Source organism: Petaurus breviceps, unplaced genomic scaffold (genome assembly GCF_028583685.1).
Source record: "Petaurus breviceps papuanus isolate PSGF00001 unplaced genomic scaffold, PetGlider_PUasm1.0 79, whole genome shotgun sequence".
Lineage (NCBI taxonomy): Eukaryota > Metazoa > Chordata > Mammalia > Diprotodontia > Petauridae > Petaurus > Petaurus breviceps.
This window is the reverse complement of record NW_027186523.1, coordinates 3,714,985-3,740,497: the sequence shown is the minus strand read 5'-3', so window position 1 is coordinate 3,740,497 and position 25,513 is coordinate 3,714,985. Positions and strand designations below refer to the sequence as shown.

Below are 25,513 nucleotides of genomic sequence, written 5' to 3'. Positions count from 1 at the left end.
GATCAAATGAGATAATAGAAGTAAAGGGCTTATCATATGGCCTGCCCCATAGTAGCTGCTATGTAAATGTTTATTCCCTTCTCCCCTTCCCCTTCTACCTGAAAGGAGGGCTGTCCAGGCACACAGGTAAGTACAGGGCAGGCTGCAAAGTGATAAACCCCCACGAAGGGATCTGTATAAAGTGCCCTAAAGATATAGGAAGCCACAGAAGACCTTGTGGAAGAGAGGCTATCTGAGTTGGGGGTTGAAGGAAAAGAAGCAGAGATGTGGAAGGACCATATTGTGGGCATAAGGACTGGTTTACAGGCATGAAAAGAGGTGTACTGGATGAGACCAAGAAAATGACTGTTAATCAGTATTCCTGGAGCATAAGGAAATTTAAGGGAAATATTATGAAATAAAGCAAGAAGGGTAGGCAGGAGGGGAAGTATGGAAGACCTTCAATATAAGAGTATATTTTATTTTATAATTATATAATTGATGAGTCATGATTAAATTATTGTTAGCTATAATCATTTTATTCAATTCAATATGTCCCATATCATTTATGATTGTATTTCAAATCATAAAAATAACAAAAACATATTAAAAATCTGTGTTTCTCTAATTCTTCTAAGTAAGACATACTTTGTATACTCTTCATTTTTCTCTTGCCTTTAAGTTCATCAGAGAACTTAATTTTCCTTGCAAAGATTGATCAGTCAGATTATCTTGCTTACTTAGAATATAATCAGTTGCCTTCTTCAATTGAGCGGAGAGGACCCAGGAATACATACATATACATACATTGATAGATACACAGATAGATATTAAGAATCTAGTGAAAATTATTATTGTTTTAGCATGAGTGGCATGATCACACCTGTAGCATAGATCATCCATTTTTACAGCTGTGTGGTCTTAATCTGATGCTTCATCATGACCCTGAATGTATGAAGATTATGCCTGAGGAGTATAAGCTCTGGCATGATATAAAGGCTTCCAGAAGAGTTCCTGTAACAAGTTATGTCTGCATTTCAAGGACAAGCCTCAGTAAATACAGAGACGCATTCTGCCAGTAGATTGGCCCCTTAGGGATGAATTTTTTTGGATATGTCAACCTATGAAACAAAGGAAATATAAATTTATTCTCTCGTTTGTTGGATGGTGATGGTGGCAGAATGGTGGAAAAAGACAGAAGAGGCAAATAATTATGTGGTTTTGAGAGTCTACAAATATAAGCACATGTGAGTAACCCTACACAAGAGATCTATGACAATAACCAACAAATACTTATACCATTAGAGGAACTCAGTCAGATCAATTTAGATGTTCTCATTATAAATGAAATGAGAAGACAGGAAATCTCAGCTCAGAAAAAGAATGGCTCATAAATTTTCCTAGAGAGGCACATCAAGCAATTGTCAGTTGGTTTTACTGTGTAATCAAGGACAATAAGAAACATAATTTCATAAATTATTTGGTCATTTTGTTTTGTAGTGATCATTGTAAGAATTTTCAAAAAGATATCCATGAAAATAATTGTAGATTATATAGCAACAGCAGTTGAGGGGATTAGGAGGCACAGAATTTTACAAAGAACTTCATACTTCTCTCTAAATTAAACAAACATAACTGATACTTTAATGAATAAAACAGGATAACTGAATTTTACAACTGAAAGGAAATTCAGAGTCCATTTTAGTCTAATACATATCTAAAAAAAAAGATCTACTATAATATTTCCACTGAATAGGCTAGATGACTAGCCTAATTAAATACTAAATTTCTAATGATCAGGAACCTACTACCACTTGAAGAAGCCTACTTCTTTTTGAATAGTATCAGTTGTTAGGAAGTTTTTCTGTATATTCAGCTCATTCTTGTGTCTTTGAAGTTTCCCTTTGCTCCTTTTTCTGCTCTTTTGGGTCCAATGGGACAAAGTCTTCAAAATACCCATTTTCAACCCAACTCTACTGAATTTTCTTTTCTCCAAACTAAACATTTCTATATCTTTCAGTCAGTCTTCATAAACTATGAAATTAAGGACCTTCATCATCCTGTTTGCTCTACCCAGTATATTCGCCACATCTTTTCTTAAGAAACTACTTATGAAGTTGTTTTTTTGAACCTCAAAGTAAGACTTTACAGTTACATTATTAAATGTAGTCAGTGTTTCAGGCACTCCAGTGTTTTAGCCTGTCAAAAACTTTTTAGAATCTCATTTTGTTTAGTGTGTTAGGTATTTCTTCCTAGTCTTGTATCATTCGCAGATATATTAAGGATACTATCTATGCTATATCCAAGTCATTGATAAAAATATTAAATAACACAAGACCAAGCACAAATTCCTGGGACGCTACAGGCCTTTTTATGAGTTGATACTGAACCACTAATGACTATTCTTTGACTTTGCTTAATCAAATACTTCAAAATATGGTTCAATAGGAAATGGAATATGGTTCAAATGGAAATGAGAGAGGGTACAGGTTATAGACTACACAGAAGCCCCATACCTAGATTGTGAACATTCTGAGAAAAAAATCAGGATAGAGCAAGAATCAAATAACATAAAGAAAAATGAAATTGATGATATATATATTTTTTAAAAGCAATCGGGGTTAAGTAACTTGCTCAAGGTTACACGGCCAGTTATTTCTGGGTGTGGTGCTGAGTATCTGAGCCCGGATTTGATCCAGGTCATCCCGACACTGGAGCCGGTACTCTTATTCGCTGAGCCACCTGGCCGCCCTTAGGCAGTTGGGGTTAAGTAACTTGCTCAAGGTTACACGGCCAGGTGTTTCTGGGTGGGTGCTAAGTGTCTGAGCCCGGGATTCGATCTCCAGGTCTTCTCAACACTGAAGCCGGTGCTCTTACTTGCTGTGCTACCTGGCCGCCCCAAAATTGATGATATTTTAACAAATAGGAAATAGCTCATTACTGGTGTGGGAATAATTCCCACATCAGATTCTTGCATACCAAGACAAACAACTTGTCTTGCAAATTGAGAAATCATATGATATGTAAGGAAAATAATTCCAGCCTGACCTATTTGAACAAGCTATTGATGACTTAAAATGCCACATAGAGGAATGGATATAGACAATGATCATATTAAATTATTTATTAAATAACTTTAGGTAAAAAACCAGAACAGGAAAACCAAAAGATCTTAGAAGCTGTTTTAGTCAGCAAACACTTGAACTCATTGCTAAATGAAGAGATATATAGTAATTAACGTCAACTGAGAATATAAAATTTTTGTGAAATATTATGGAAGATAGTTAAAAATTATAAGTATCATTTCAGGAAAAAAATGAAAAACTTCAGGCGGAAGAAAATATTTAAATAAAACTTGATGAGAGAATCATGTAAACAGTGTCATCATGAAAGCATCAGTAAATAGAACTGGAAGAGCCAAACAAATCAACAAGATATGGAAATATTTTTAGGACAGACTCTTGTCATCTTCACAATGAAGCCATCATATTTGTACTCTTAACATCATAGTTATGGATGTGTTGCCTGTAGAAGACGAAGTAATACAGAAGAAAATGAACAAGAGAACAGCTGGACTAGACAAAATTTGCACACAGAAAGTCTAGTAAAGGCAATACAGTTTTGAAGCATCAAGGTCTTAAAGTATATGAAGAAGGGGAAGATATCAAAGATGTAGGAAAAAAAAACTTGTAAAAAGTTAAAAAACTTTTTAAAAAAAAACTTTTAAAAAACTTTGTTCTTTAAAGAAATAATCTCAGTTATTACCGCCCAGTGTTGATTTTCCTGTCATCATCATCATCCCTTCTCTTCATCTTTCAAACTCAGTTTCTCTTCCATTGCCTTGTTGTAGCAAATCTATCTGCCAAAAACCTCTTCAGCTCCTTTCTCCCTTGAACTTCTTCCTGGATTTTTCCAATCCATTCAGGTTCCTTGGATACCTAATCACTGGTATGATGGCTAAACGGAAGTGCATTTGCTTGCCTTGATTCTGTATCTTAAGCTCAGCCACACTTTATTCCTCAGGTTCCAGTTCTACTGATCCTTCTTTTGCATTTCATCTTTCCTGGTCTCACATGTTGCTGCTGTTTCTTTGAGTAAAATGTGGAAGACTGGGTTCTAAGAGAAGGACAAAAGCTTTGGGCAGGATGGAATAAATGCCATTGTTTCTCTGAGTTTTGATAAGTGGTTATTTGGGATGAAAGGGATTGAGAGGCAGATTGTGAAAGCAGCAACTTATTTAAGGGAGAATCAGAGTGAAAATGGTGTGCATAGAAGTAGGGTTGTGCTTCCCAACAGTCAGTGGTTGGGAGTCTGTGTTTTTAATGAATTGTAATTTGAATCATTTTCTTAGCTGGTGATGATAATTTTCACAGACGAGTGGTCATGAAGAGGTCTATTATAAAATCTGTTTTAGTTTTCATTAAATATTATATGAGAAAAGTAAAAGTTATGTTAGAAGTAAAAAGATCTCCTTTTTATTTTCCTAACAAATCCTTGCTAACTCCTTCTCCCCCACCATCTTTCTTTTAAATACAGGCCAGCTTGCATTTTCCAGACTACTCTGGTAATTTTGTCTCTTGAATAATTTTACAACTTCTTATTGTCTCACAAAACATAGTTTCCCCACATGTAAGAGGATTTACAAAATTTTGAAAGCTGTTCAATGGGATTTGTAATAAGAACAAAAAATTATAACCTGAGGGATTTCACTGATTACATTTTTAGTGGTGATAGAAGGCAAGTGTATATTTTGACAAGAATAGTTTTTGGTTTTGTTGCCAAGAATTTTCTGAGTGTAAAAGGCAGTTCAGCAGTTGTCATAGCCCTAATAAAAAGTGATATCTGTATAGCACTTTAAGGTTTGAAAATGGGTTTATAATTATTATTTTATTTAATTCCATTTTTGGAGGCAATTAGGGTTAAGTGACGACTTGCCTAGGGTCACATAGCTACTAAGTGTCTGAGGCAGGATTTGAACTCAGGCCACCCTGATGCCCTGTTCTATTTAATTCTTACAACAGCCTTAAGAAGTATATTCATAAAATGTTAATCCCACTTTACAGGGATGGAAACTAAGGCACAAAGAGGTTAAGTGACTTGCCAAGGCTCATACAGCTAGTTAAGTGTGTGAGGTGAAAATTAAATTCTATCATGCTGTCTCTAAGAAACTCGTTGACATTTATATGTCAACGTGAAGCAATGAAATAATCACTTTTAGAATGTGAGGCAACAGAGTATTTACTTTTAGAATGAAAAAAATGACTAGAATTTAAATTCAGTCTTAATGAGAGTATAGTGAAGGTTACTGGACAAGCCTAATCCATCATATCATTTGACTCTATCCTTGAGTCTACTGTCTGCCAGTCAATCAGTGAACTAGCATGTATGTCACATGTGCTGTGTGTTAGACACCATGCTAAGTTCTGTGTACACAAAGAAAGGCAAAATGCAGTCCCCGTTCTCAACTAGTTCACAGTCAAATGGGGGAGACAACATGCAAACAACTTAAGTAGAAACAAGATGATACATGCATATATATGAGAATTTAAGAGTAGTCTCAGAGAGAAAGCTCTAAGAGTAAGGAGATCTGGAAAAGGCTTCTTGGAGCTGAGACTTGAAGGATGCCAAAAAATAGAGGTGAAGGAGATGAGAGTGTATTCTAGGCATAGAGGATAGTCAGTGAAATTTTTCAGAATTAGGGTTTTGACTTGTCTATGGCAAGCCAAACGCTGAGGCAGAGTATTGTACCATTTTTTCTTTGATGCCAACAATGAACCTTTAGAACAGTGCTTTCCACATATAAGCAGCTAAATGCTTATTCATTCATTCACAGGAATTTCAGATTTTTTCGGGTATGCCTATTTCTCATTCTTCTCCTGCTCTGAGCTCCATTCCCAGGAGAAGGAAACAGTACTCATTCATTTCCACTTAGAATTCCTTTCTCTCTAAAGAAGTATTTCCCTCTCAATCCACATTTTCTCCTAATTTCCTTATTTTTGTTCAGGCACCTTCCATCCTTCCAGTCATCTTGGTTCATAAGCTTGGTGTCATCCTTAACTCCTCACTATCCTATGCCTCATGTAACTACTCCGTCCTAGTCTTACCAAATATACCTCCGCCACATCTCTTGCCTCTATCTTCTTCTATCCACTCCCATAGCCTTCTCTGGCAATTTAGCACCTTATCACTTCTCATCTGGAATATTATAATAGCATCCTAACTGGCCACCCTACCTCATCTGTCTTCTCTCAAATCTGTCCTCCACACAGAAGCCAAAGTGAGATTCCTAATGTACCAGTTAGACCATGCCATTCCCCTGCTCATAAAGCTCAGTGCCCCTATACCACCTCTTGGATAACATGCAAGCCTTTATGTTTGGCATTTGCATAACCCCTCACAAACTGACCACAACCTACTTTTCTAACCTTACACATTACTCGGCTTCATGCATCCTTCCGTCTAGCCAGACTAGGTGCCTTATTATTACTGAAACACAGCATTCCACTTCCCATCTCCATGCTTTTGCATGAGTTGTCCTCATGCCAAGAATTCACCCTCCGTATTTTTGCCTTTTAGAATCCTTATTGCTTTAGCCGCCCTGCTCAGATGCCAACTGTCTTGTCTCTTTAGGTTCAAGTGACTTCCCATCTGTAATGACCTTGTTATGATTTTGTGTGTTTTGTATTTAGGTAATATGTATGCATGATAAGCTGCTGGAAGGCAGGAATTCTTCCACTTTTGCCTTTGCTTACCCTATGCCTAGTACAGAGGCACTTACTTAATAAATGCTTTCTCATTGATTGATTTGAAGAATGAAGACATTGCTAGTTTTCCTGAACTGCTCTGTTCCTTTCTGAAGAGAGGAAAGGATATATATGATATATATGAAAGGATATACATAAAAATAGCTAAAGATAAAAGATCAATAAAAATGTTTAAAGAAAAAGAATTAACTAATATTACCCATAAGCCAAATGAAATGTGTTGTTATTGGATTCTTCTATATGGCATCTCTCTCTCTCTCTCTCTCTCTCTCTCTCTCTCTCTCTCTATCTACCTGTCTGTCTGTCTGTCTGTCTATCTGTGTAAACATCTTGCATTAGTACAGGTTTACAAAGCACTTTTGTACATTATCTTATTTGATCTCTAAGAGGAAACAGCAGTCAGTTAATTTAAGTTAAATTAATAATTAATTTAATGTTAAGAATTATTTTAAATTTCAGAAAGAAGCAGCAATATTCTATAAGAGCATAGGGAATAGGCTTATAAGGAAAACGTTTATAATGTTTTAGTACAACAAATGATGTATCTTCAAATAGTTGAAGAACTGTTGCATACAAGAGGGATTAGATTTATTCTGGTTGACCCCTAGAAGGCATATATGGGAAAAATGGATGGAAATTGTAAATGTGCTATTTTAGGCTACAAAGCAAACAGAGCTGAATGAAAGTAGAATGCTCTGACTCAGGAGGTACTGGGCTCTCCATTAATGGAGGTTGTTGTGGAAAGTTACTGTGGAAAATGAGAGCCTCACAACAACCTTGAGAGGTAGGTGCTGCCATTCTGCCCTTTTTTCAGATGAGGAAACTGTATTTAGACAAGTTAAGTAATTGGTCCAAAGTCAAGCTAGTAGGCACTGAGGGAGACTTTGGACTCCATTCCTCCTAACTAACTCCAAGTCCAGCTCTATCCACTGTGTCACCCAGCCGTCTCCTGTTGGTAGCCAAATGATGAGACCAGGAAGCCTAGGAAGAGTGTAATATAATGGGAGGGCATTTGCTTCAGAATAGGAGAGATTGTTCAGTTACAATGGTATCATAAATTTTAATTTTTTTTCTTTTTGGAGGGCAATGAGGGTTAAGTAACTTGCCCAAGGTCACACAACTAGTTTTTTTTGTGTGTGTGTGTTAAGTGTCTGAGGCCAGATCTGAACTCAGGTCCTCCTGACTCCGGGGCTGGCACTGTAATCACTGTGCCACCTAGCCACTCCAGTATCATAAATTTTAAAACTTTTTAAAGTTTGTGAAGTGTTTTTCTCACTTTAGTGATTTTTAATAAATACTGTAAGTGTCATTATTCCCATTTTACAAATGAGATGAAAGATGATATTTGCCCAAGGTCGAGGTCGTCAGGATTTGACCTCAAATCCTCTGACTTAACATTCTTTTTACTAGCTTCACAGGAACAATGACAGAAAAAATGTTCTAAAAATGCAGTAAAGCTCAAGAGTGTAGGCATATATAATCCTCTTCCATCGAGCTAGGGGAAATGTGACAAGAATTAGTTTCCCTGCTTGAAGCGAGGTTCCATTGCCTTTGGTAGAAGCCAGATTTCAGGTAGTCAAGGGTCTTAAAAGGAAAGTTTTAAGGATGTAGCTGGGTTGGATTATAATCTTTCGGAGGTGAGGAGGGAGCCTAGGGAAGGCCTGAGATTTCTAGGATGTGCTTAGATTCAGTAGAACACACAAACCTGTTTTCATATGGCTTTGATTGAGACTAAGAATTTTTGAATGAAGGAAAGAATTGTTGATATAAAATATGGCACAAAATTTTAGTCTGATAGGTTAGCCAGCATTTACAGATTTTTAAAGATTTTGCTTCCTAGCATGATTGCTCTATCTATTGTTATACCATGCTTCTATCTGTCTATCTTTCTGTCTGTCTGTATCTAACCATCTTTCAAGTAGTACTTTAAGGCTTACAAAGTGCTTTTTTCACATTATGTTATTTGATCTCTAAAAGAGGAAACAGCAGCCATTTAATTTAGATCATATTCTTTTTTAGTTATCAAAAGCCAAATGTAGACAGCTACACTTTAAAAAGCCAAGCCGTCATTTAGCATTTATGCAGTACCTAAAATGTCCTAGGTTCTAGGAATACCAAGACATGAACAAACAACAAAAATGAAATTGACCTTATCCTCAAGGAAGTTACATTCTTTTGGAGATAATGATGTGTAAAAACATACTCATATACTTATGAGATCTAATAGCTTAAAGCTAAACTAAGAATTTTGGGATACCCTACACAAGGTAATTTCCAGGGAAGAGGCAGTAGCAATTGGGGAGGAGGAGGAGGAAGTTAGGATAGGTCTTATGTAAGATACAGCACTTGAACAGAGCTTTTAAAGAAACTAATAGGTCTAAGAAACGGATACTTCAATGACATATTGGCTTCTAGTAATGTCTCACTCCTGTTCTTTGTCATGGCTAGAATGGATCGAGCATCAGCCTTGGGAATCAGTTGGATCTGGGTTCAAGAGTGGTTGTGTGACTAGGAGAAAGCTACTTAGCTTCTTAATGTCTCAGGCAACTTTCAAGAATACAAATTTCAGGTGAATTGACAGTATATATTAATGGATTTCTATATCAGAAACTCCTGAAAGCAGAGATTTTATCACAGGTCAAAACCTAAGCTGGAAAGGCTTTGAGGAATCATCCTAGACAAGCTCAGAAAGTTTCACATTCAGGTTGTCTTGCATTGTGGTAGTTTTTGATCTTGGAAATGTTTGAAAACTGTCTTCTAATTCATAAAAGATTAGTGATTTACATCAATGGGGAAAATACCCACACTGACAAAGATCACAGCTCCTTGTAACAAAGAATATACAAAAGGGTTTATATAAAAGTATGAAGCTTAATCATTGAGTATGAATACTTTTAAAACTTTCATTTTTTTCCAGCTGGAAGAAACACAGTAAACAAACAAATCTCCCTGTGTGCTTTTCTTTTTCATTTTATTTTTTTCTCTAAATGATAACTCAATTTAATACATAACACTATACAGAATTGATCTACTTATTTGACCTTGGATTTCTTGTAATGATTTGGTTTTAAGCCTTTTCTACACTGTCATCTTTCATTCTTGAAATGTGTTTTCTTGTTTTTGTTGCAGTATGGAAGAGAAGAGAGTGACTGGACAATCTTGGTGTCTTGAATGAAAATGCAGGCAACATCATCTCTACGTTATTGGGGCGAGCCATCAAGTTGGAATTGTGATAGATGTTAGGCTGTCAGTTTATAGCTGTGTGTAATGTATTTTGTATAATCACTGTGTTCCTGGGGGTGATTGTCTCCACATGCCAGAGAATAGAAATAACAATCACGTGACTTTCTTCAGTAAGCTTGCTAGTAGAAGCTGACCTTCTTGTAGTAAGTAGCGAAGGTGAAGCCATATAATGTCTAATTTTCCTCACAATTTTCAGTGCCTCCTTTAGTGGCCTTGTCCTTACCCGTGACTTAGAATGGAATATGCTGTTCTTCCTTTCTCTCTTTAGCATTTCCTCCCTCCTCTCTTTAATTTACCAAATGAGACTTAACTGACTAAAAGCTGGTTGAGGTGCATTTTGTCATTTATGTTTTGTTTCCTTCCTCATCATCTTTATGATGTTCTGTGGTTGTCATTTTTTCCTGTTTTGCTTTTAGATATTGGAAGAGTTGGATTTTCTCTCTGCACTTGGGTTTCGCAGTGAATTTCTCTCTGGCATAAGCATTTTGCTTTACTCTTCTCTTCCACACCACAGAAATGTTGCCACAGAGGATAATGACATGATCCCCCTGCTCAATTCTGGATCTAAAATATCATTAATAGACCTCTGTTAGTCTCTTCTGCTTGTTCACCTTTATTGCATATTCACAAGGGGTTTCCCCAGGGAGGATTCAGTTTGCAAAGCTCCTCATCATTGCACCTGGAGGCTCAGGGTATTTTCATCAATATCCCTGCTAATAATCTACACTGTAATTCATTTTATTACTTACTTTCCCTCTCCATTTTTAGTTTACCTAACTCCCACATGCCGACACTTAGCTATAAAACACTTATCTGGTAGCTAATAGTGCAAATTGATTTTTTTTGAACTTCTAAATTTCTCTGTATGGTATTAGGTCCCTAAGGGACTTCTTTGAAGTTCCTTAGACTTCTCAAGGAATGTACTCTCCCTTCTTTTTAAAGACTTCTTCAGATTTCACAGTGATCTATATACTCTTCTCTAATCACTAAAACAATTACATAATTTTACTGAAGAATTAAATTATCAATGACAACTGTGAAAGAGGGTTTTGGGTCTACATTCTCTTTAAAATAGGTTGTAAGCACAGAATAGTATTCTATATCATAGAAGTATGACTATGTTCTTGGTGTCTTTACATAATTGAAACTGGTTAACTGGCGTTTGTATTTGATTCTTACAGTTAGTATATTATGTCTTACATTGTTTTTATTTCTTATGGTCTGCTGAATCATCAGTCTGGAGAGATACCCAAAGACAGACAATAAGATAGATAAATTATTCTGATACTGACTTGTGCCTTGAAATGAGAAATAAAGTTATAAGAAATAGAAATGATTTTCTAGTGAGTGAAATAACAGTGAATTGTATGACATTTGCTCATTTTTTTGTTTCTGGGTATAAGAAGATGGAAAGATCTCTGATTTAATAGATTCTCTTTACTACAAAGCAGGAGCTATAGATGGTGTGTGTGTGTGTGTGTGTGTGTGTGTGTGTGTGTGTATGTGTGTAATTCTGGAATGAAGATGATAAGGAAAATGTTCTTTATAGGGCTTTTATGATGAGTTGTTATCTTGAAAGATACTAATTCAGGACTTGCTCCTGAGAAGTATAAGACTGTCTTTCTCATAGTTAACCATGTCTCTTACTCTTTAAAGGATTTATTTTTTCTTAGTAAATCTTTTGATATCACTTCAGAAACGATAGCCTAGAAAAGACGGGCATTGGATCTGTTAGCTTTTCAAAAAACATTTAAGCTACTATTTCAGTATAATTGGTTTCCTTTAAAATCCAATGAATTTTATTTTATAAATTAAAAAAAATATTTTTTCTGAAAAAAGGTCCACAGGCTTTATCAGATTTCCAAAGGAGTCCATTACACAAAAAACCTTATAGTCCAAGGAAAAGGAGGGGATGCTTTTCTAGTCCTTCGATACATTGTCTTTTTATTTAGTTTTTCAATTTTCTCTGTGTGGTTTCCGTGATCACTGTTTGGGGCCATCTCAGACATTTTCTGCTATACTTAGAGTCCTTCAGGATATAACTCATATTGATACAGTGCTTTAAGGTCTACAAAGCACTTTCCTCACAAAAACATGAGGTAGATAGGACCATTTTTGATTTCCATTTTACAGATAAGAGAAGTTAAGAGATTCTGCTCATGGTTACCTACTAGTAAGTTCAGAGGTAACAACTGAACTCAGGTCACTTGATTGCAAGATCAGTTCCCTGTTCATAAAATCTGGAAACTGCTCAGTTTATGGGTGGAACATCAAGGATGTTCATGCTAGGATGCATAATCATTTCTATCACTTTAATCAGAGCTGACTATGCTAGTAACTTGTTAAATGAATTTGGAAAGAACATCTGCACATCTTTTTTATCTGTACCCTATTTGTTTAATTGTAGTGGATTAATATAGCAAGAGTAGCACATTATAACTAGGCAATTATCCATTTTTCAACAGTTAGTTGTAGTAACACTAATTGATCATTTAAGACATAAGATAATCTAACATTAGGAACATGCGAAGCTAATCTGTGCAAAAAGATCAACAAATTAATACTGTTGCTGATATTTGCATAATTGACTGCAATTATTTAATGTTTAATTGGGTTGATCAAATGAGATTCAGGAACTCACACGAGCATGCATATAAACAGAACTGATGGTACTTAAAATGATAATGATTAATTGTTGTTTTGCATTTTATTTTTTCCTCTACTTTATTGAGTTATTACTTTCAGACCAAATCTATCCCTAACTTTCTATACATCAATGGAAATCAAGACCTTAAAAACGAAATATTATCAGACATCTACTAAAATGGAAATGCCTCTTAAATAGTATTTGAGCTCCCATCTGGCATCAGAAATTTTCTTTGTCAAATTATTTTTTAAAGAGTAAAGTTGTACCACATCAGAGAATGAAAAATCAGATCAGCTCATTTCTGAGATGTGGTGCAGTATTGACCTGTCTGAATGAATAAATGAAAATTATCAATGTCAGCTTTCAAACTTGCTAGAAAACAAATGATGGAGTGAGTCACTGTATAATGACTTGAGAACTCTGGCAAGGAATCTTTTATTCAAGCCATAGGGAGTAATATAATGTAGGGAGTAGTCCCTGGACTATGAGTTGGGAGATCCAGATTCTAAACTCTACCCTGCTACTAACCAGCTCTGTTATCTTCATCAAATCAGTCTACCTTCCTGGGCAACAGTGTCCTCAGAAAAATTCAGACTAGATATGCTATGATGCCCCTTCCAGCTCTAACATCCAGAAATTCTTTCTCTCTAGGAAGTACCTTGTTTTTAGGGCAATTATCTAATTTCCTTGATAGCAAAATGTATTTTGTTTCCATCTTTTTACCCACCAAGAGTATAGCACAGTGTTATCAACATGATAGGTACTTTAAAATGTTTCTTGAGCTGAATTATAGAAGAGGAGATACACTATTCTTTCATATCAGGAGAAAAAACAGCAATAGATAGCATCAACCTTGTCGTGAAATGCAGTTCTAGCAGTTTTAAGAAAGCAAGAAATGAACATCAGAACCCAGTGTTAGAAAACTCTGCCAATTTGATGACATGCCTTAATTTTAGTATCTAAAAATGATTGTCCATTGGTTCATGGAGGTAGGACAGTCTTGGGCACCTGAAATTATGTCATTTTTGGGCAGAGAACTTGTTAGAAGAACTTTGGTTTTAAATATAGGACCCTATCATGGCAAGGAGTTAGAAGCACCCAGTTGACATTTTAAAAGTTAAATTTATTTATGTCTTCTGTCTTAATGAGCACGTTAAACTTCTATTCTTTTTATCTAAGCAGTTTTTCTTTATCCCTGAAAACAGGTCATAATTGTACATTGTAGGTATGGAAACAAACTACTTTGAGAGAAGTTCCTTGAATCCTGTTTTCTGAAGTACTTGGTGTGTTTCCTGCAGTAGGTCATGTTGTCTTCCTTTGATTCAAAGTCTACTGTGAAAATGAAGCAGGCCACTTTGGCAACTGTTATGGAACCATAACCTGTTAAAGGACCAATGGTCTTTTATAGCATATACATATCTATGGAATATAGTCAGTGGATTCTTTCACAAAATGCTGGTTTCTTAAATATGTAAGCACTAAATGAATTATAAATAAGTTTTACTAGGGGCAGCTAGGTGGCACAGTGAACAGAGCACTGGCTCTGGAGTCAGGAGGACCTGAGTTAAAATCTGGCCTCAGGCACATAACACTAACCATGTGACCTTGGGCAAGTCACTTTACCCCAACTGCCCTGCCCTCCCCACTCCAAGAAGCAAAAAAAAGTTATAGTAGCAATTAGTCTCATTGGACACTTTTTCTAGATAGTTTTTTTTTTTTAAATCTGTTTCTCTTCAGAAAGTCTCTTCAGTTAGGATCATACCTTGGAACTGACAAGAATATTGATATAAGTTTGAACTTATCTTCTGGATTGCAATTATGACAATACATTTGATTGAAATCATACAATACATTTGATTAACAATCATTGAGTAATTTAAAAGGTGCATGAGATTGTACAATACTAGATATGGAGCTGATTTCAGAATATGGTTATTGTACTCAATGAGCTTACAATCTAGTAACACAATCTAGTGTTACACAAGACTGAAAATATTTGATACATGCAAAGAAAAAGGAGAATAAGTTGGCAGAAAATGTATTGGGGCAAAAAGCTCACTAAATATTTTAATCTGTCATTTTCAATGAAAATTGCTTATTTTCTATTTCTTTACTTCTTCTGGGAAATTCTCTACTACTCAGCCACTGAACATGACATAAGCTATGTCATTTCTTAACTGACTAATGCTAAGCTGATATAGATATTCTGGGCCATATTAAATTGATGCAGCATATTTAGTAAGAAACTTCAGATAATAGTATCCCCACTGGGATCCTTAATCCTTAAGAGAGTTAAGGCTGAAATTCACATGCAAAATACTATCTGAAAATGAGATTCACTGGAAACTATACATTATGGAGGGAGTTACTTTAACATGTTAGGTCATATATTGAGCTACTTAGAAAATGACAGGTGGAAGATTAATTTTAAATGAACCTGAGAAATGTTTTTCTGTCCTGAAGACCAGTTCTTCAAAGTACTATAAGTTTGTGCCCTTTTTGTCGTTGCCAAAAGAAAGTCTTTGAAAATCCTGGCTGATTAACAAGAAAGTTTTAGCTTTTTTATTTCATTCTTCAGTATACTTTAAAGTAAAGTACCCAGTTCAATAAAATACTTATCAGATCCTTCCTTTAGTTAAAAAAAATGAAACATACCAAGGCTTAAGAAGTAGTTATGTTTCCCTGGAATGATATCCTACAATTAGGTACGCTTATATATTTGCTTCTAAAAAGACATGAAAACTCAGTCTTTGGGAATGAAACTGTACTCCTCCCCACCCTCTTTTTTTTCTTTTTTGGCTAGTCAGATCTGATTATTAGATCTCACTTTTTGACTGTGTGGTTTCTTGCACTAGAATCTCCATTGTTAACAGGACTTAATAGTCGAATACTTTACTACACATTTTATATCATCCTCAAACTGTTGTTTGCAAAATAATATGCAGATTCTGATTCACAAAAGTAAAATGTAGGGGTGGATTAGAGTGTCATTTTGCTCACTCACAGATAATAAGACCTAATTAATTCCTCATGTCCAAGGCTGCAGTGGATGAGTTCTCTCCTATAGTTTGTACAAAATGAAGAAAGATGTGAAAAAGAAATACAGTGGTAGAATGAGAGTGAGAATGAAAGAGGAAGGGATATGCTTCAGGAAGCAACACAAATATTTCATTCTACTTCTACCCTGTCCAAAGAAAGACTATATCCCTCCCCCTGCAGAATTCTTATATTCTGCTACTCTTTTAAGCCTTGGCTTCTATGCTAGGGCTAGTTATATGTGCCAAGTAGAAATAGTGCCAATTATTATGTGTCTTTAAGAAGGTGGTTTTAAGGTTTTCTGGAATTAGAGTTAGCTCACAGATATATTTTATGACAGGGACTGTGAGTAATTCTGTCTTTTATGTCCCATGCCTAGTGCAATGCCAAGCATAGAAAAGGCACTTAATAAGTGATTATTGAGTTGAACTAAATTATTGGGATATCTAACAGAAACTACTTTGGACAACTAAAGGGCTGGCCTGGAGTTAATCCAAGAGACTGTGCTCTTGTACATACTGTTGATTTTTGAGCAATCTTTTTTTCCTTTCAGGTTTTCTTACTATAAATTTCTTTGGGCAGAGGAAAGTTATAAGGAAGAAGAATCAAATTACTTATTGCAGATCTTCTTATCTGTTTCTTAGAGAGAAGGATTACTTTGCCCCAGGAGTTAGATGAATGTTGTAGTTTCATTTTTAACTATGAAGTTAAATATTTAGTTATCATTTTCTCCAGTAATCAAAAGGTACATAAAAATAAAACTAAGGTTAAGATGAATGCAAGAATTGACTTCAAACAATGTGTCACTGGTAAATTTCCAAGATTATAGGAAATGATGATAGACTAGATCTTGGAAAGTAAGTCAGTTAGTCTCTCAGCATAAATCAAGTTTTTTTTTTTTTAGAGGTTCCCCCAATGAATTGAAAGAGTTGATTCAACTATAGATAGATAAATCTCATTTATACCATAGTCTTTACTTAGAGTTTGAACTTATATGTACTTATTTAACAATGGAAACTTGATATAAGAGAAATTAGATTAGAACAAAAGATTAGAGTGAATATTTCCTATTCCAGAGTATATAGAAGTTTAGGAACACTGAAAAGTTAGCTAAAAACATAGACTTTCTGAACCTTGTTTTTGTGCATCTGAATCTGATTATAGCTACCACAGGAGTGATAAAACCCGGCCACTAGTGTCTTAAGTTTCCTGGTTTATGAGGTGACTAGTTCTGTACCAGTTTGTGAAATCCTCTTTAAGTAAGAAAAATTGGTCATTCAGCAGATATAAAGAAATATTTTGGAAGACTTATGTTTTCATAAATGTTTGAGCTGATGTTATGTTACAGGGATTCAGACACACTAAAAGCATCATAATAACAACTATAAGGAAAATGTAGTGGGTAAAGTAAAGGAAACTCTACCTCATTCTTCTTTAAAGGTTTTGTAGAAGCACAATTAAACTCTCGTAATGGCTTTGTTACACATGAACCATCTGGTGTGAATGAACACTTTATATTTGTATGTCTAAAGAAGCTGTAATAATTGTATTTTTCTGGCAATAGATACATTCTTTATTGTTTGCATTTTCCTCATCCAATCTGTAATTATGCAATATTTCTCTCTTCAATAAAGCAATTTAATGGACACCTGTTTGTGTGGTATGAGGAAATCAGCATTGTTGTATGCATGTAATAAACTTTAATTGCCGTTTTTATGATGCTTCAAGGTTTTTGGTTAGAGGATGTAAAAACAGTGTCATTTTAGCGTTTTTAAATAATGACATTGAAAAGAAGGAAAAGAAAAGGGTATAAAGAAGAAATGTAACAATAGCTTATGAATGTTAAAAATGTTAAATTTTTATAAAAAACTAAAAAAACTTTATGAAGGATATGTATTTATCCTCTGCAAAGTATAGCTTCCCCCTTTAAATTACTGTACAATGTATCATGAATAGAATGGCTCTTCCTATTCACCTTAAAATTGCATCTACTACATCAATTAAATCGTATGCCCACAGTATTAAAAAAAAAACACAACAAAAAGCTTTGGAACAAAAGATAGTTTCTAAATGTTAGAATTCATTTCCAAAGATAAAGTATTAATAGGATTAGTAGCTAACATTTATATAGTGCTTACTATGTGCCAGGTGCTTTACTAAGCAGTTTTCTAAGTTTTATCATTTAATCCTTACAACAGTCCTGGGAGGTAAATGCTATCATTATCCCCATTTTGCAGATGAGGAAACTTGAGGCAAATAGACCTTAAGTGACTTGCCCAAAGTTCCACAGATAGAAAGTATCTGTGGCCAGATTTGAATTAAACTCTTCCTAACTCCTGTTGGTCTCAGTTGCCTCATCTGTAAAATGAGCTAAAGAAGGAACTGGCAAATCACTCCAGTATCTTTGCCAGGAAAACCCCAAATGGGTTCATGGAGAGTCAGAGAAAACTGAAAAATGACTGAACTTCCTAACTCCAGGCCCATTGCTCTATCCACTGCACCACCTAGCTCTCCATTAATTTGTCCTAGAAATAAAGGATTAGTAATCCAGCTTTCTAGCCAAATAAAGTGCATGAATTGCCTTGACAAGTGAAATGAATAATTTGTAGATTAGACATTTTATGTTCATTTTCTTATAATTTTGCAAATACAGCAAAACCTTAGCTTTACCAAAGAGTTACTATAAGCAAAGCTTAAATGGCAGGATACATCAGGAACCTCTTCCCTATATGCTGTCAACTCCTGAAGATATTGACCTCTTAGCAAGCTAAGAACTTATGTTAGAGCTTAGAGGGTATGGGTGAAGGCTAGTGGTTTGGCTCTGCAATAGTGTCAAAGCACATCTCCCAGAAGAATGATAAAGATTGAGATGTCATTGCTGAGGGTGATGGCTTACTGGAGCTTACAAGATTTATAAGACCAGACAGATCTGTTGATAAAAAAAGCAGTTTTCTTCAGGGGAGAAAATGCCTTTTCTAAATTGTCCTACTAAAAAAAGAAAAGAAAAACACCAGGCATTTACTTGCCTTTATAACTCATTTCCCTCACACAAGCCACCTAGATTTAATCTCATACACATTCTCTGAATTTGCATATATATATATCTATATCTGTACACACATATACATATATGTATCCAAATAAAAATACGTTGTACATTACAATGAACAATTTATATTTTTCAGGTCACACTCTGGAGTTCTTTTTATCTATGTCCTTTATCTACTTATAATGGTGATGGCTTGTGTCATTGCCATTCCTGTAACTTCAAAGTACATTAAATGAAAAAACACAAAGGGAATTCATATTTGTATATATGTGTTTGTGAGAAATATTGCATATTCTTTGTAAGAGCTCTTATAGCTATGGTCTTTTATCCTTCAAATAATGTCAAATGGAAACTTTGTAGTCCTATTTACTTGTTGGAGTCTTTTCTAGTAAGTTATACTTACATTTTGGTTGAGAACAATCAGTTCATAGATAAAAAGTATATAGAAATAGTTACTACACCAAAGCTTCAAATTATATTTTGATGATGGAAAAAATTCTAATAGATTGTTTATCAGGTATTAATGTGAAGTAAAAGGAGGCAGGAATATGATGATTATATTGGGCAATTGAATTATTTTTCCTGGGTAACAGGTTCCTCATTCCTAAAATGAAGGCATTGAACTAGATGACTTCTGATGCCCCTTCTAGATTGAAATCTGTAATTCTATAATCTGATGTACTCATTATAAAATCGTATATGAAAAAGTTCCAAAATAAATAATCTTTTTTTTTTTTTGGAGGGCAAAGGAAGGGCAATTGGGGTTAAGTGACTTGCCCAAGGTCACACAGCTAGTAAGTGTTAAATGTCTGAGGCTGAATTTGAATTCAGGTCCAGTGCTCTATTCACTGCACCACCAAGCTGCTTCCAAAATGAATAATCTTAGAGTCAATGCTAACAATTTTACCAAGAGATGTTTAAAAATTACCATAATTATAAGTAAAAATCCAATACCATCTCCAGATCTTCAGATTCATAGTGCTGCAAAACACAGTTTGCTTAAACTGGGCAAAAGCACTGTCAGTTGCATAGTTTTTAAATTATAGGGGATACTGGAAGGAAAACATTCTTCACTATCATTCTGCTTGCTGTTATCTGTTAATTAAATTCATTACTCCCAGGTACTTAAGACCAATAATTCTTAGAAATTTCCATCTTTCATTATCTTTTTGCTTTTTAGAGGGCAATTGGGATTAAGTAACTTGCCCAAGGTCACACAGCTAGTAAGTGTGTGAAGTGTCTGAGGCTGGATTTGAATTCAGGTCCTCCTAACTCCAGCACTGGTGCTCTATTTTCTGCACCATTTAGCCACCCCTTTGATTATCTTTGATAAACATTTTCCACTTTTCCATCCCCTCACTCCCTCTTAATCCTAAAACTATTCTCCATCCTCACCTCTGTCTTCAGTTCCTCCATCTATTTCTGTTCTCTCATTTCTTCACTTCTATTTTACCTCACTTTCTTCCCTTTACATTAATGATCCTTTAGATCAATGGCTCTAAACTTTTTCCTGTACCAATATCAATAAAATAGTTAAGCACAGCATCAATGGATACATATTTACAAGTTACATACATATACTACTATAGTGTTACATATGTTATCAAAATGCACAATAATGTGTATTTATGGTATTATTTCACACACTGTTTAGATAAAATTAGAAATGTAAAACAGCATGAGATGAAAAGAAAATGATTTTTGAGTCGATTGGGATCGACTTGAATTTACTGAATGGAGTGGGGGATGACATAGTCAAACTTCTGTTTCAGTAAAGTCATGTTGAAAACTGTTGAGAATGGATTGGAGAGATGAGACAAGGGAGATCAGGAGCTTGATGAAATAGTACTAGGGAGAGGGGTACAACCATTGGTATGAGTGCCTTGGTCAAGGTTAAGCTATAGCAACCTTGAGAGAGCCACCCTAGGGCAGAAAGGGAGAAGTTTGGGGCTTAAACAGCTATGAAAGGGAATTTAATGGGGGACTGTGATTGCATTGGAGACAACCTTCATGATTGATTATCACAGGGAGGGTGGGTTGTGACCCATCACATTACCTTTTAGTTGGTTGATGAAGCACCCCTTATAGTAATAGTTACACTACTTGTTAATTATGTTATGGTGGAGATTTTTTTCATTTATGGGTTGGACTAAATTGATGTTGAGGTCCTTTTTAATCCTTAAATTCTGTGATTCATGCCTGGATCCTCATTTTGGAGACCACTACTTTATCTAGTCAATTCAACCATTCACTGTCTTCAATCCTTGGTTATTTTGTTCTTTGTCCTTCCACTCTGAGTCACTCCTACCATCTGCCTTCTTTAATCCTCTGATAAGCTGCTGAGCAATTCAGGAGGAAATCGTATAGCCATATACTGGACCCACTATCAATTCAAGTTAGTTAATGATCTCCACTGTTGAATGATGATTCTTTTATTCTGTGACTGACTGTCTAATCATACTCCCTAAAGCCCTGGTCTAAACTTTCTTTTTTTAAAAAAAAGTCCTGTATCACCAAAGGATTTAATTATTAAATTTATTATTATTTTGAGTCCTTTAACTCTATTCTTTGGTAGAGAAAAAAGAAAAAAAATAATTAGTGGGCATCTCTGTATTATCTCTGTTGCTAATTATCATCATCACACTAACCCTACTCTAATTTCCCCCTTTACCTAGTCAATCTAAAAACAAAACAAAAAAGATAAAAACAAGACCTTTGGGCTACTTTCCTTCACAGCCTCAACTCATTCTGTTTTTAATAATCTTGAGTCTATTTTTCCATGATTACAACACCTAATAGCCATCTTTTGTTATGTGTTCTTCCATCTTCTGAATATGTCTTTTAAAAATCTAAGTTGGGTTGTGAGTTCTCTGGGCATTCATACTTTTTCTCTTCTGATGACTCCCATTTCTCAGTCTATATCAGGATTGTTTCCTTTGGTAATTTCAGACTTTAATTCTTGAGAGTTTCCTGTCATTTTTTTTTTAAAAGCAGTTGGGGTTAAGTAACTTGCTCAAAGTTACACGGCCAGTTATTTCTGGGTGTGGTGCTAAGTATCTGAGCCCGGATTTGATCTAGGTCATCCCGACACTGGAGCCGGTGCTCTTACTCGCTGAGCCACCTGGCTGCCCCTATTTCCTGTCATTTTTGTCATGTCTTCCTTTGTAGAATTTTTGTCCTTGTTATTTATCCATCCTTCCTGTGAATTCTCACTCTATCTAGGGTGCATGTTGTCAAGCTTTGTTTTTCATCTTTTATCAGAATCTCTGGCAAGGAACAGTTACTTCCTCCAAGGTTCTTGTTCTCTCCACCCCAGTTCCTCTGTCAGAGTGAATATCAGGTCCTGAACAGGATTTTCACTTGCTGGTTGACCTACCTTTTGAAGAATTAAATTGTTATTAAGGAAGGTCAAGAAGTTATCAGTGCCAAAGTTTTGGTCCGAAAGAGTCCTCAAACAGATAGATGTCTGGATAATTTCATGTCCTCCATCACTACTATAACATTTCTCTCAATCAGACATAAGATCTGTTGCCATTGGCAATGAAATATAAAGAGACTTACAGGCTCAATAGATAACCTTTCTAATAGCCCATAATATTAACTAAGTTACACTAGTTATAGCATATATAGCTATTTGGGTCAAAGTTCCCCATCACAATGATAATGTTTCTGATAGTGAGAAATATCCTGGATATAATACTGGAAATACCCAGAGATGGGCTCCATGCTCAAGAGGAAGACAAATCTTCAGTTTAAGGGTCATTGGAAAAGCATTTCTCTGAGAAACATAACTAACCAAAGGGTGATAATAATGTTCTATAAAATGAAGGAGACTTAGAGGTGAGAGGAAAAGTGGAATTGCTTCAAAGCCATAATCTTCCCATCATTTACTTCTTTATGCCACACTGGATTATTAGGTTATAGATACCTTAGAAGTGTTTTATTTCAGTCTGGCCTTGCAAATATTTTTGCCACTTTTACATACATAAGTTAGATGGCTGCACAGATCATTATAGAAGCACTGATTATATTTTCAAGGACTAGAAGAATTCACTGTGAAAAAGATAGGGGATACTCTAATTCACTCGTGCTATTTCTGGCATGGATATTAGAGAATAACTTTAAAATCTGTACCATAACTAGTTTCTTTTGGCTCCAAAATAATATCTTCATGCAATTTGTCTTCAAAATATGTAAGGGGTATAATCAGAAACTAGCTTTTTCAAGGAAAGGGAATAGTAGTACTTAGAAAAGTTCTGTCACAATCTTCATGAGGCCATTTCAAAAATGTTTTCATTACTCAAATATAAATATATACATATCACTTCAATACGTTTTGGGATACATCATGTTGTGGAAAAAGCACTAGATTTTTGGAGTCAGGGAGCCTCAGTCTAAAGTCCTGCTATGCTATGTAACCTTGAGAAAATATTAGACTCCTCTAGATATCAAATTCTTCACCTTTATGAAGAAGAGATTGGAATCTAAGGTTCCTTACAGTTCTAAACTATGATCAATTATTTATGAGCCTTTAATATTCCATGATTCACATGACCATAATTTTAACTTCAATGTGTTTTCCAGGAGCACTGCAACAAGTGGCCTAATACTCATTCCTTGTTGGTAGCTTGCTAATTGATCATTATATCCAACATAACAGAGAGGGCAGAGCCAAGATGACAGAATAAAAGTAGGGATTTGCTTGAGTGCTCTCCCAAACCCCTCAAAATACCCATAGAAAATGACTCTAAACAAATTCTAGAGCAGCAGAAGCCACAAAATGATGGACTGAAACAAATTTTCAGCCCAAGACAATCTAGAAGATTGGCAGGAAGGGTCTATTGAGCAGGTCTGGGAAAGGAATGCAGTCCAGCGTGAGCCACATTGGCAGATGGGGCTGGAGCAGGCCTTAGGGTACTGAATCACTGGCAGCAGCAGTGGTTTCCAAACTTCTTAACCCACAAACACCAAGGAAAACTTCAAAGGTCAGTGGGAAAAGTATCTCACCTGGGTGAGAGAGGAGTTTTGTCCACAGACCAGAGCACAGGCCAGGAGAGGAGCAAATACCTCTCCTTTTTCATACCACCTTGGAAGAACTGATTTACAGGTCCCTAGAAATATCTCTGAAAAGCAGCTGCACAAAACCCCTGAAACTTGGGGCAGTATACCTTCTCCTTAACAAAGAACTTAAAAATCAAGTAATTGGCTGGGAAAATGAGCAAACAGTGGGGGAAAGAAATCAGACCGTAGAATCTTACTTTCTTGGTGACAAGATACTTACTTAGTTTGTTGGTGACAAGGAAGATAAAAATATACAACCAGAAGATGACAAAATCAAAGATCCTACATCCAGAACCTCCAAGAAAAATATTAATTGGTCACAAGCCATGGAAGAGCTCAAAAAGGATTTTGAAAATCAAGAGAGGTAGAGAAAAATTGGGAAGAAAAATGAGAATGATGTGAGAAAATCATGAAAAATGAATCAACAGCTTGCTAAAGGAGACCCAAAAAATTCCTGGAGAAAAAATATCTTTAAAAATGACTAACTTAAATGGAAAAAGAGGTCCAAAAAGCCAACGAAGAGAAGAATGTCATAAAAAGCAGAATTGGCTGAATGGAAAAGGAGGTCCAACATAATAATCATTTCTATCAGCTATTTGGTCTTCTAATTTAGGGAATCTACTAAAATTCCATTCAGTTTGGGAAATCAAGATCAAAATAGGATAGATAATATGGGACTCCTGTAGGTAGAGGTAAAATGTGGAATAGAGTAAGCTATTGGTCTTTCCCAACATTCCCCTCCAAACAACTTTAAAATAATGCCTTAAATAAAATTCTGGAGTGGAAGAGCCAACAAAGGGTTGAATTCACACATTTTTTTCTAACCTAAGGCAACCTAGAAGTTCAGAAAGAGAAGTCTGGGACAGCAGAGTAGGGACTGACCTGGAGCCCATATGGTGGAAACATCTTAGAGGCAGAGACTTCAGGAGCAGCAGCTTTGGGAGCTCTAAAGCTGTAACAGATGGTAAGAGGAACTGATAACTGGTCAGAAAGAGATTACAGCAGATTCTTTTGCTAGCACTGGGTGAAAGACAGTGAGAGAACTGAGGGAATTAAAGCAATAGGTAGTGATGGGAATTGAGTGAACCACACTGATTTCATCTTGTAAGCTAGCTCAGTTCCCATTCTATTCAGTTATGGTTCTAGTCTGATTTCTGTTTTGTGAGAAAATTTAATTCAATTGGGGGAATTGTGAGAGAATTTTGCTGAATTTTTTGGACCTAGTCCTGTGTGTCTGTGTAACAATAATGCAATATTCACAACACCCATGGTAGTTATGAATATGCTGGTATAGTTGTGAATCACAAAATGTAGCAGACTCTCCACATGGAGGGTGGAACCAAAGCATTTACTCAAATATCAGAAAACTGAGTCCCAGAACCAGAAAGCTGAGACCCATAACCAAAAAGCCAAAGTCATTACAGTAGCCACGAAGTTGGTATACATGGTTAATGCAGTTAACACCCACATTCCCAAGCCTTCACAACAGAACAGGCTCCCTCAGGCAGGGATCCTTCTCTCTTATTCATGGTAGCTCCTCAGCCTGGTTCTTGGAAGTTCTCAGCAGAAATTCCCAAAGGAAAGGTCTCAGCAGAAGAAAGGTCTCAGCAGAAGCTGCAGCCTCCAGATGCTGACCCCAGGATATTCTGCCATTCCCAGCTGGAGCTTTTCCTTATATATCTATATCTCTATCTATCTATCTATCTATCTATCTATCTATCTATCTATCTATCT

At 35.7% G+C, this 25,513-nt stretch overlaps 1 protein-coding gene across 5 annotated transcripts in view; it reads left to right on the top strand.

The window, feature by feature from the left end:
* Positions 1-17,317, top strand: part of LOC138175790 (branched-chain-amino-acid aminotransferase, cytosolic-like) — a 261,129-nt gene extending 243,812 nt beyond the window's left edge. For all 5 annotated transcript variants that reach the window (XM_069106269.1, XM_069106271.1, XM_069106270.1 and 2 more), the window contains one exon: positions 9,873-17,317. In XM_069106269.1, coding sequence (XP_068962370.1) covers positions 9,873-9,914 — 42 coding nt within the window. In that variant the 3' untranslated portion in view covers positions 9,915-17,317. The remainder of the gene's footprint in view (positions 1-9,872) is intronic.
* The last annotated feature ends 8,196 nt before the right edge of the window (positions 17,318-25,513 follow it).